The 12806-nt window shown below is 37.7% G+C and overlaps 1 protein-coding gene and 1 long non-coding RNA gene across 4 annotated transcripts in view; one reads left to right on the top strand and one right to left on the bottom strand.

The window, feature by feature from the left end:
* LOC133558403 (uncharacterized) overlaps positions 1-1329 on the bottom strand; it is a 68660-nt gene extending 67331 nt beyond the window's left edge. For 2 of the 3 annotated variants that reach the window (XR_009807945.1, XR_009807943.1), the window contains exon 1: positions 1065-1329. This is a non-coding gene — a long non-coding RNA (uncharacterized LOC133558403). The remainder of the gene's footprint in view (positions 1-1064) is intronic. The other variant, XR_009807944.1, reaches the window with a different exon arrangement.
* A 25-nt stretch (positions 1330-1354) lies between these two features.
* Positions 1355-12806, top strand: part of ppifb (peptidylprolyl isomerase Fb) — a 12160-nt gene continuing 708 nt past the window's right edge. The window contains exons 1-5 of the mRNA XM_061909768.1: positions 1355-1618; positions 1723-1753; positions 7350-7438; positions 7504-7600; positions 7710-7785. Coding sequence (XP_061765752.1) covers positions 1466-1618; positions 1723-1753; positions 7350-7438; positions 7504-7600; positions 7710-7785 — 446 coding nt within the window. The 5' untranslated portion in view covers positions 1355-1465. The remainder of the gene's footprint in view (positions 1619-1722; positions 1754-7349; positions 7439-7503; positions 7601-7709; positions 7786-12806) is intronic.

Below are 12806 nucleotides of genomic sequence, written 5' to 3'. Positions count from 1 at the left end.
TTATGGTTTACATTCCCGAAAGATGACACTCAAACTTTACTATGGAACAGAGATGTCAAGCGAACACGGTTGGATTGGACCACACACACAAAGTACAGTGTATTATGCAGCGATCATTTTTACCATTCTGTATTCAGAAGGCGATCTATGTCCAGCATCAATATCAGCAGCGTCCTCCTGACCGTCACCGTCAGCGTCGGGATCAAAGCGGTATGGCTCTATCCCTTGTTGCGGTTGGGGCTGGCCGAGTGGTCCTGCCACCCCCACGGCTGCCACGGCGTCTCTCACAGCTCTTCCCTATCTGAATCGCTCCCACTGCCCTCTAGTCCTTTTTTTTTTTTCCCTAGTCCTTCACTCTCACTTTCCTCATCCACAAATCTTACATCCTCGCTCAAATTAATGGGGAAATCGTCGCTTTCTCGGTCCGAATCGCTCTCGTTGCTGGTGGCCATGATTGTGAACAATGTGAGGATGTGAGGAGCTCCACAACCTGTGACGTCAGGCGCATATTGTCTGCTACTTCCGGTACAGGCAAGGCTTTTTTTATCAGCACAAAAAGTTGCAAACTTTATCGTCGTTGTTCTCTACTAAATCCTTTCAGCAAAAATATGGCAATACCGCAAAATTATCAAGTATAACACATAGAATGGACTTGCTATCCCTGTTTAAATAAGAAAATCACATTTCAGTAGGCCTTTAATTGCTAGCTTATTGCCATTTTAGTCGCCATTTTGTTTTTGACTAATGAAATATCGCGAGGTTTACCTGGTCCTCTCAATTAGTCTTATTTCTCAAATAATTCAGCATCTTATATTTTCACACATTTATGATGTTCCATGAATTTACGTGCTATATTCCTAGATAATTGTTGGTCATATAAAGCGTACGTGAGCGATAGCGTTAATTCCAGCAACATGCTAACTAGCATGCTAATAACATAGCGCACGCATAACCGATTACCATCATTTTCCACCGCTATTTCGTTTAAACGTTCTTTGTTTTTTTATGAATTAAATGCTAACGTTGTTAAATAAACCACAAATAACAGTAAATACTTTCCCCACATTTTAATTGGATGCTTGCGGTTGTGAAACCACAGGTCCTACGTAACTCTTTCCAGCCAGGTGAGCGATGTTGTGCCAGGGGTAGACTTTTTCCGATAGTGCTGTGTTGATGACGATGTTTATTTAAAGGTAAAATTGCATTATTATTTATAATATACGCGGTCTTTAGTATTGGTATACTGTAGTAAATGGACCTTAGGAATGCATTTTCCTAAAAAAAATACGCTATGTTTGATATTCTGGAACGATAATGTGTCATGTCACATTTGGCAACAAATTGAGTTTGCTTCCGTTTAGGCCATGAACACTTCCGGTTCCCCTACCTCGTAAAAGCGTGTTCGACTTTGGGCTGAATGACGTGAAATTACTCCGTGACGAAAATATTTAAAAAAAACGAGAAAATGCTGCTAATATCTAATCGTGTTAAGTTATGTTCGCTGGCGTTCACTGCCGCTCGGATGTACAGCAGCGGGCCGGCGGTTGCCAACAACAACCCGACAGTTTTCTTCGACATTTCGGCGGACAACGAGACACTCGGCCGGGTCACCTTTGAGGTACTTGCAATGTCAGAGAAAATGTGTTTTCACTTTCTAATGTGTGTCTGCTTTCTTGTCTCAATTTAATTCATTATTTTTGTTTTTGTTTTTTATTTGTCTAGCTTAACGCGGAAGTGGTGCCGAAAACTGCAGGTAAGCAACGCGTGCGTATCTTAAAACAGGGGTGTCCAAACTTTTTCCCACAAAGGGCCGCACACGGAAGAATTTAAAAAGTTTGATATTTTTCATTTTCAAACCATAACAAAATATATGGATTTTTCATAGAGGGTCTCAGTCACTAAAATGTTAAAAATAAGTCAAATTATTGTTATTTTTTTTATTTAATGCTTACAGTAAATCTCTATATCAACTTGAGGTTGATATAAAGTAAAACAAATAAGGTTTTATGCATTTTCTGTCAAAGAAAACTTGATTTTTTTACAGTAAAACTGAAATATGCAGTATTTAGATAGATAGATAGTACTTTATTGATTCCTTCAGGACAGTTCCTTTATTTAGCAATTCAATCCCTCAAAGATCAATAATGCAGGACACCATTGATTTTAGCTATTTAAAAATTTTGAGTAATCACAGTGAAAAGTTAAATAAAAGCCTACTAAATATATTTGATATGTGAAAGGTTCCCCACTCATAAAGTGATGCATTTTTATTTATTTATTTTACTTTTAACACTTAAAGGCCTACTGAAATGAGATTTTCTTATTTAAACGGGGATAGCAGGTCCATTCTATGTGTCATACTTGATCATTTCGCGATATCGCCATATTTTTGCTGAAAGGATTTAGTAGAGAACATCCACGATAAAGTTCGCAGTTGGAGAAAAGCCCTTCCTCTACCGGAAATCGCAGAAGATGACGTCACATGTTGATGGTTCCGCATATATTTACATTGATTTTAATGGGAGCCTCCAACAAAAACAGCTATTCGTACCGAGAAAACAACAATTCCCCCATTAATTTGAGCGAGGATGAAAGATTTGTGTTTGAGGATATTGATAGCGATGGACTAGAATAAAAAAAAAAAAAAAAATTAATTAATTGCGATTGCAATCGCGTTGCATTGAGAAGGATTCAGATGTTTTTAGAGACATTTACTAGGATAATTCTGGCAAATCCCTTATCTTTCTATTGTGTTGCTAGTGTTTTAGTGAGTTTAACAGTACCTGATAGTCGGAAGTGTACGTCCACGGCCGGGTGTTGACGCGTAGTGTCTCGGGGAAGTCGACGGCAGCTGTACGGGAGGCGCAAGCTCAGCTGATATCCGGTAAGTGGCGACTTTTTAGCAACAATTTTCTCACCGAAACCTACTGGTTGACAAGTGGTCGGGATCCATGTCCGCTGTGATCCATAGTAAAGTTTCAACTCCGTAAATTTTAAACAAGGAATCACCGTGTGTTTGTGTGGCTAAAGGCTAAAGCTTCCCAACTCCATTGTTCTACTTTGACTTCTCCAATATTAATTGAACACATTACAAAAGATTCAGCAACACAGATCTCCAAAATACTGTGTATTTATGCTGTTAAAGCAGACGACTTTTAGCTGTGTGTGTGTGTGTGTGTGTGCAGCGCTCATATTCATAACAACTCGTGACGTCACGCGTACACGTCATCATTATGCAACGTTTTCATGAAAAAAGTCTCGGGAAATTTAAAATTGCAATTTAGTAAACTAACTCGGCCGTATTGGCATGTGTTGCAATGTTAATATTTCATCATTGATATATAAACTATCAGACTGCATGGTCGGTAGTAGTGGCTTTCAGTAGGCCTTTAAATTTGAAGATCAACTTCCGATATATCGATTTTAAGTATGAACTATTATTTTGTTTTTTTTATGCTCTTTTGTCAAAACTTTGATGTTTTTATATGGCAACCACACAACATACGCAATATTTTTTCCACATTAAACCTTTTAAAGTGATCTTTTTAAAGTAATAATTCATTATAACATAGATTTTGTTTGTCCTTTTTATTTTTTTTTTAGCAATGGAAAAAAAAAAGAGAAAAAAAACAAAAGGAAAATAACTGCCTGCATGGCAGCTTTGTGTCAACATTGCCACTTTTTCTCATTAGATTTCACCTCATTCCACTTTTTAAAAAAAAATGTTTTCATTTTCGCAATATTATCAATTTAGCAATTTTTGCAGAATGTGTGGCGGGCCGGTAAACGATTAGCTGCGGGCTGCAAACGGCCCCCGGACCGCACTTTGGACACCTCTTTCTTAAATGATGTTTGGAAAAACTAGTGAACACTTTTTTGTGTCCACATTTTGACAAAAAAATATAATATTTTATTTATTATGTTCGTGTTTTTGCCATTATGAAATGTTTGTTAAAATAAAGTTATGTGTTTGGAGTGGGGAGCATTAGCACTAAAGAGTGACCTTATGTTTTGTTTTGTTTTTCCAGGGCCGATACCGTTTATCGGTGGTGAATGAGGCTAGATCAGTCCTGGGCAATTATTTTGACTCAGGGGCCACATTTAGAGAAAAAAATGTGTCTGGGGGCCGGTATATCTATCTTTAAGGACACTAATACAAAACTTCACAATAATGTCTGATTGAATGCTAAAAACGTTATGACAGACCGCCTTAAAAACCTAATGGAATTTTACATATTTCTATGAACAATAAAACACTGAATATTGACAACATATGAATGTCACACCCCCATTCGATCGACATATTTTACAATCAAGTGAAACGCAACAAAAATGCAACAAACAGTGAAATATGAACTTGAAGGGTACAAAATAAACCCACCTACAATCTGATACATCACTAAGCTTTAGAACTTTGTTGTGAAATGCTCCCTCCGTGTCTGTGGAAACGCTTCCCACCCACACTGCTTGGTGCCTCGTCTGAGCTGCTGTGACTTAGATTACCATAGTAACTAATTAGATTACCATGGTACCTGGTATATCATCCATAAGCGCAGATTCTAACCATTGAAATACTTTGTATAGTTCAAGACTTACGGTAATTAGAAAACATCACTGGACATCACAATGGCAGCTACAGTTTCCATCTTAAAGATCTAAAAAGTTATTTGGGAATGTCCGGCGGGCCAGATTGAAAAGCTTAACGGGCCTCATGTGGCCGCCCGACCTTATTTTCCCCAGGTCTGGGCTAAATAGATCAATCTTTTTATTTGTATAGATCTTTTTATTTGTATTCTTTTTGTAATATTTTTCTATTTTGTTTCCATTTATAGCCCCATTATTAACATTTTATGTTTTAAATTCGATATCAATTCTGTGCACTGCTGCTGGAATTGTAATTTTCCTGAGGGGAACTCTCCTGAAGGAATCAATAAAGATCGATCGATCAATAAATGTTTGTTTGTTCATTTGGATCGATTCCTTCAGGAGAGTTCCCTCAGGAAAATTACAATTCCAGCAACAGTGTACAGAATTGTGATCGAATTTAAAAAGTAAATAATGGGGGTATAAATGGAAACCAAATAGAAAAACATTACAATAACAATAAAAAGCAACAATGGGAATACAAATTTAACAGTAAAATAAGAATATAGCAAGAGTGACTATGTTATGAAAAAGTATTGTACTGTTATTGTTTTGTATCCCCTGTCATCCTAGTACCCCCCGCCATCCTCCCATCTGTAGAGACGATATCCATTTACAGTAAAAGTGACATAATGGCGTCAAAACTTAAAAATATACTTCCAGTCCAACACTAAACATTGTGTATTTTTTATGAACGAAGTAATGTTTGACAACCTTTTTCCAAAACACAATGCATATAATGATGCATACGTTTATCATTTGTTTTGAAAACGGTAACAAAAAAGTAATAATTTACTGTGGGACCCCATTTTAAAAATTCCTAGCGCCAACACTGATGTAGTATTAGTGCGTGCAAAACAGCAGCCGACGACTGTGGCCTGAGAGCCGGTTCTAATACTAATCAAATATCATCCCAGCGGCCATAGATAATTAATTCCTTGACTTTGACACACCTGACTTAAACAAATTTGCTTAAACTGTCATTATGGAAAAAGTCTGTATAAATGCACAAAGCATGATTATTTAAAAAACAAGTGAATAAAAACAAACAGTGCAGGGAATTTTTGCAGCACAGTAGCATCTGTTATAAAGGATAATTAAAAAGTAGAATAAAGAAATAGTTCCCTGAAGTTTTATATCCCTGAAGTAATTTTAATGTCAACAGTAATTGAGGAAATAATCCCAAATTCAAGACTTTTTCCATGTTGATGATTTCAGCAGCTTTGTTTTAAGTCAGGGGTTTCCAAGTCAAGGTCCGCGGGCCAGAACTGACCCACCAATGAGTTATCTATAGCCACCGGGAGGACATTTGATTATTATTAGAACCTGCCGCCTGCTGCTTTTTTGCATGCACCAATACTCCATCAGTGTTGGCGCTAGGAATTTTCAAAATGGATCAAGTCATAAAAATGGGGTCCCACGGTAAATGTTTGGGGTCCAACGTTTTTGTAAGCGTTTTGAAAACCAATGATAAATGTATGCATTGTCCTGTTATATCTCACATTCTATATTGTCTATTGGAAAAATGTTGTCATAAACATTACTCAATTCATTAACACAAAATAAAACACATTTCATGCATATGTAAATGTATTCAGTTAGAAACATTCATACATCTTATTTCCTTCATGGATCTAAACTTTACCGCTGCCGGTATTTTTTTCTATATTTTTATTGTAACGTTTTCAGAATGTGTTTGTTCTGTTTTTGGCCAAAGTAAGACAAAGAAAACGTGTTTTACATTCTAGTTCCTTCAAAATAGCCACCCTTTGCTCTGATTACTGCTTTGCACACTCTTGGCATTCTCTCGATGAGCTTCAAGAGGTAGTCACCTGAAATGGTTTTCACTTCACAGGTGTGCTTGAAGTTCATCGAGAGAATGCCAAGAGTGTGCAAAGCAGCAATCAGAGCAAAGGGTGGCTATTTTGAAGACACTAGAATATAAAACATGTATTCAGTTATTCCACCTTTTTTTTGTTAAGTACATAACTCCACATGTGTTCATTCATAGTTTTGATGCCTTCAGAGACAATCTACAATGTAAATGTTCATGAAAATAAAGAAAACCCATTGAACCGTAATTAAAATAACAATAAATGTTTGAATATTACAAGAGTAATTTTTTATATTCAAAATTATAAAATTACAAATTTTCTGGCTTTTTTTATTTGTACATGATAGACAGTAATTCAAATATCCCTATATAGTCTTTATTTTGGTGTTTAACAATGTTATTTTAAATGTATTCTGTAAGTGTAAATGTACTCTGGCAATATATTTTTTTAAATCTTTTTTTTTTCATATAATGGTTGATAATATTTGTCATTTTTTATTTAATACTTAGTCACTTGTCCAGGGTGTACTCCGCCTTCTGCCCAAATGCAGCTGAGATAGGCTCCAGCACCCCGTCCGACCCCAAAAGGGACAAGTGGTAGGAAATGGATGGATTGATAGTTATTTGTGATTGTACTATATTATGACTAGTTTAAAAAAAAGGTGATTTAAGACCGTTAAATACGACTAAAAGGTATTAAAACAACATTAGCAATGACCGCACATCCATCCTGACTAAATGTTTGTACAGTAAACTCAATTGACTCCCTTCAAAATTTGTGTAATGGTGACTTTCTTGTAAAAAAAGGGAGTTTTCCCTGCAGTCATGCATCAGATTCTTACATCAGAGTTGTTTTTTTGCTTCCTGGCAGAAAACTTCCGAGCCCTGTGCACGGGGGAGCATGGATTTGGATTCAAGGGATCCATTTTCCACCGGGTCATCCCTCAGTTTATGTGCCAGGTGAGTTGCCACGCTTCTTCTCTACGATAGTCCGCTCTATATTTTGTGTTTGCTGTTTTTTGCAGGGTGGAGATTTCACAAACCACAACGGGACCGGCGGGAAGTCCATTTACGGATGGAAGTTTCCGGATGAGAACTTCAAACTGAAGCACACTGGACCTGGTAAGCAGAAGACGACAAGACTAGTTCTGCATGTCAAACATGGCTTGTCGTGCTTCTTTTTACCAGCAAGTGGCAGCATTGAGTCGAGCATGTTTTGCTTCTCCTGTAGGAATCCTCTCAATGGCCAATGCTGGACCTAACACTAATGGATCCCAGTTCTTCATCTGCACCGCTAAAACTGAATGGTATGTGCTGATAAACACACCATTGTAGGCCAAATTTCATACTAAAATACTTTTAAAGTTTTCTAAACTAACATTTTTTTAGAATTTACCATTAATTGATTAACGTGGACCCTGACTTAAACAAGTTGAAAAACTTATTCGAGTGTTGCCATTTAGTGGTCAATTGTACGGAATATGTACTGAACTGTGCAATCTACTAATAACAGTCTCAATCAATCAAGAACACTTTGACAGACATGGTTTGCTTTTCCCAACTGAAGTATTTACTACTTATTATCACACGCTGGCACTGTTGCTTCTGTATCAGACCAAAGCACAAATGAATCTTTCCCACTAACAGCATCTATATTGAACCTGAACAGGGTTTCAAGCATTTTTGTGGGAAAAAAAATATTTACAGCTGTTAATATTAGGTCAGATAATTTTTGCAGTTAAATTTGCACTATTCCTACATTTCTCATCCTGTGCAAAATGCAGGACATCCAAGCCGATGGTTGGTTGGTTGGTTGGTTGGTACGTACGTACGTACGTAGTTTGATTCCTTCAGGAGAGTTCCCTGAGGAAAATTAAAATTCCAGCAGCAATGTACAGAATTGACATCGATATTACCCAGTTCTGAAATTTCCTAGAATTACCAAGAACATTTTCCCCATTAAAAATGAATTGTTTATATAAAGTAGGGCTGCAACTAACGATTAATTTGATAATCGATTAATCTGTTGATTGTTATTTCGATTAATAATCGCATAAAAGAGACAAATTACATTTCTGTCCTTTCCATTACATTATGTGGCCTCCCACTGGGTGTGAATTCTCCCTGCCCACTGGGTGTGAGTTTTTCTTGCCCTTATGTGGGTTTTTCCGAGGATGTCGTAGTCGTAATGGTTTGTACAGTCCTTTGAGACATTTGTGATTTAGGGCTATATAAATAAACATTGATTGATTTAAAAAAAAAACAGCATACTGGCACCATGTCCTTTCGACTTGCCGTATAAAACAAGGCAAGTGTTACAAAAATGTTATTTTTTTTATAAAGTGCACAATTGTCATGCACAATAGCAATAATTTTGCTTAGGGGAATTTCAAACCTGGCTATCACCTATTCCAACCATTCTGCAATGTTGGATGCTGAATGTCTTTCCTCTAGAGGTATGGTCGTAAGGCAGATTGACTTCATGTTCCATTCGTCTCCAATGTAACGGCATGTATTGCTGAGGTGGCTACACTTGTCCACACATCAGTAGTGAGAGCAATTTTGCTCTGGGTGGCTTTTATGTCAGTCTACACTGCATTGAATGTCTGCTCGTACTTCCTCTCCATCAGTTTGGTAAAATGGTTCCTCGAGGGAAGAGTGTAACCAGGGTTGAGGATGTGAATCATTTGTCTAAAACCTTCATCCTCCACCATTGATAGTCGCCTCATGTCAGTTACCAACATACTCAGGATAGCATCAGTTAATGCAGCCGCTTGCTGTGGTATGCAGACCTTCCTCTGTACCAATTCTCTAATGCTGGCTTGTTTCTTTCTGAAATGAGAGAAACCATATTAAGAACGTACATAGTAGCATAATTTACATGTAACTATATACATACCCAGTTGATTTAATTAACAATTTCTGACATAAAAGACAAATACGCCACCACATTAAAAAAACATCTAAATTAAATAAATGGACATTGGAGCATAGTACACGTTTCTGTTCTGAATAATAAAGGATTCACTCTGAATAATAGCATGAAATATTCCAGCACCTTCATAACCTTTAGTTATACTAAAGCGTCACTCAAGTCTAAATAGATAGCTTTATGGGGCCCGGCTACATTGATCCATTATGAAACCAACCTGAGATATTTCTGTCCATTTCGTTTATTTCCAAATTGGTAAACGCGCGTTTTCTCTCTCAAAACAGAGTCAAATGTGCCAGAGACACATTATCAGCCCCGCGTTGCAACAAAGGGATAACGTTAACGTTACTCACAAAAAATCTGAACTTACAAATGCCTGTTGCATCTCATAACAACACAGAAAATGAAGTCGTCGCACTATCCAAAAAGTTGCTGCTGCGCTTCCTTAAAAAAAAAATCTCCTCGTTAACAAAACATTACAAACACACAAAGACGGATACAACGGATCAATATACTCGGGCTATGGACTTGAAAAAGTTACGTACCGTGAGTTCTTCCCTTCATCCATGGCTCCTCATCAGGTGCTACCAAAGCAATGTTGTCCTTCCATGCCACGCGAAGTCCATGCTGCACGTTTTGCAGGAAACTGTCTTCTTTGAAGTCTTTTTAAAGTAAAGTGTTCTGACACTTTGGACGACTTAGGTCGTACACTTTTTTTCGTTGAAGCAATAACCTCGAGATGTTTCTCCGCTGAACTATCCGTACTGTTTCCCTCCGCCGTTTTTCGAATGTTTCCAGGCAAAGGAGACGGCGTGGTCACGTGACCTGCACATGACACATCATTGGCTGGCTCACTGCCACCACATGAGACGTAGCCTCAGCGCCGCCCGGGTGCTGGTTTGTAATGTTTTTGTACTTATTTTATTATTGTTTCTCAGCTGTTTGTAAATGTTGCAGTTTATAAATAAAGGTTTAGGGGAGAGATAAAAAATAGAAGAAGAAAAAAGAGCCTCTGCGCATGCGCATTGCATACACCCAACGAATCGATGACTAAATTAATCGCCAACTGTTTTTTAATCGATTAGTTGTTGCACTTCTAATATAAAGCTTTGCATATGCTACATTTTTGAACCGATTTGAACAGTTCTGAAGTCAAAATGCTTCTTGTTAGTCAACTGCTAGCATGCCAACCTCAAATTTTACACCTTTTTTTTTTTTAGCTAATTTCGCAGCTGTACACTTTTGTCATTAAACCTGGTATGTGACGCATGCTAATGTTAGCATGTTAATATTCGCACAATAACTTTTTTTTGTACATAGTACAACAGTCTACCCAAGAGCATACTTGCCAACCCTCCCGATTTTGCCGGGAGACACCTGAATTTCAGTGCCCCTCCCAAAAATCTACCGGGGCAACCATTCTCTCGAATTTCTAACCGGACAACAATATTGGGGGAGCGCCTTAAAGGCACTGCCTTTAGCATCCTCTACAACCTGTCGGCACGTCCGCTTTTCCTCCATACATACAGCGTGCCGGCCCAATCACATAGTATATGCAGATTTTACACAAACGTGAATGCAATTCATACTTGGTCAACAGCCATACAGGTCACACTGAGGGTGGCTGTATAAACAACTTTAACACTGTTACAAATAGGCGCCACACTGTGAACCCACACCAAACAAGAATGAGAAACACATTTCGGGAGAACATTTGCACCATAACACAACAGAACAAATACACAGAACCCCTTGCAGCACTAACTCTTCCGGGACGCTACAATAAATACCCCCTAACCCACCACCTCAACCCCGCCCCCCAACCCCACCCACCACAACCTCCACATGCTCTCTCAGGGATTGCATGTCCCAAATTCCAAACTGCTGTTTTGAGGCATGTTAAAAAAAATAAAACGCACTTTGTGACTTCAATCAATAATAAATATGGCAGTGCTATGTTTGCATTTTTTTCCATAACTTGAGTTGATTTATTTTGGAAAACCTTGTTACATTGTTTAATGCATCCAGCGGGGCATCACAACAAAATTAGGCATAATAATGTGTTAATTCCACGACTGAATATATCGGTATTGGTTGATATCGGAACCGGTAATTAAGAGTTGGACGATATCAGAATATCAGATATTGGCAAAAAAGACATTATCGGACATCTCTAATTTCAACATTGGTTCTGTGTTGTGCAATCTTGTTCATAAAAGGTCACAGAGAGCAGCTTCTTCTTTTCTACTATCTCATTCACCCCAAATATTGAAGTAAAAATACAATGTATAAATATAAGTTCATATTTACATATATAGAAATATATTTCCTTTGGTAAATTCATGCAAGTATATATGAACTTTATTTTTGTTGCAAAACTCGTGTAAATTTGAGGGAAACATATCTTTTGTTCCGGTTTGGTCACATTGTGGCCTAGTGGTTAGTAGTGTCCACCCTGAGATCGGTAGGTTGGTGAGTTAAAACCCCGGCCGAGTCATACCAAAAACTATAAAAATGGGACCCATTACCTCCCTGCTTGGCACTCAGCATCAATAGTTGGAATTGGGGGTTAAATCACCAAAAATGATTCCCGGGCGCAGCCGCCGCTGCTGCTCACTGCTCCCCTCACCTCCCAGGGGGTGATCAAGGGTGATGGCTCAAATGCAGGGAATAATTTCGCCACACCAAATGTGTGCGTGCCAATTACTGGGACTTTGACTTTGACTTAAATTGTTGGGGGGACAATTAATATGTGACGGAATAAGGGAAGCAGCATGAGACGGCAAACAATTTGATAGAAGAGGTTAATGGAGTCTCGGCGTGAAAATAAACTTTATTCTGAGGCCAATGAGGTATGATTACCGTATTTTTCGGACTATAAGTCGCAGTTTTTTTTATAGTTTGGCCGGGGTTGCGACTTATACTCCAGAGCGACTTATGTGTGAAATTATTAACACATTACCGTAAAATATCAAATAATATTATTTAGCTCATTTCACGTAAGAGACTAGACGTATAAGATTTCATGGGATTTATTGATTAGGAGTTACTGTTTGGTAAACATATAGCATGTTCTATATGTTAGTTATTTGAATGACTCTTACCATAATATGTTACGTTAACATTATTTATGCGTCATATAACGTACACTTATTCAGCCTGTTGTTCACTATTCTTTATTTATTTTAAATTGCCTTTCAAAAGTCTATTTTTGGTGTTTGGTTTTATCAAATAAATTTCCCCCAAAAATGCGACTTATATGTTTTTTTCCTTCTTTATTATGCATTTTCGGCAGGTGCGACTTATACTCCAAAAAATACGGTATTTCTGATCATGTATGTCAAATCAATGTTTTCCTTTATTTCATTTAAGACTAATTGTAAGTTCTGTTTTTCT

The sequence above is a fragment of the Nerophis ophidion genome, linkage group LG08 (assembly GCF_033978795.1).
Source record: "Nerophis ophidion isolate RoL-2023_Sa linkage group LG08, RoL_Noph_v1.0, whole genome shotgun sequence".
Lineage (NCBI taxonomy): Eukaryota > Metazoa > Chordata > Actinopteri > Syngnathiformes > Syngnathidae > Nerophis > Nerophis ophidion.
Note: the sequence above shows the minus strand (reverse complement) of the source record. Positions and strands in the feature narration are given on the sequence as shown.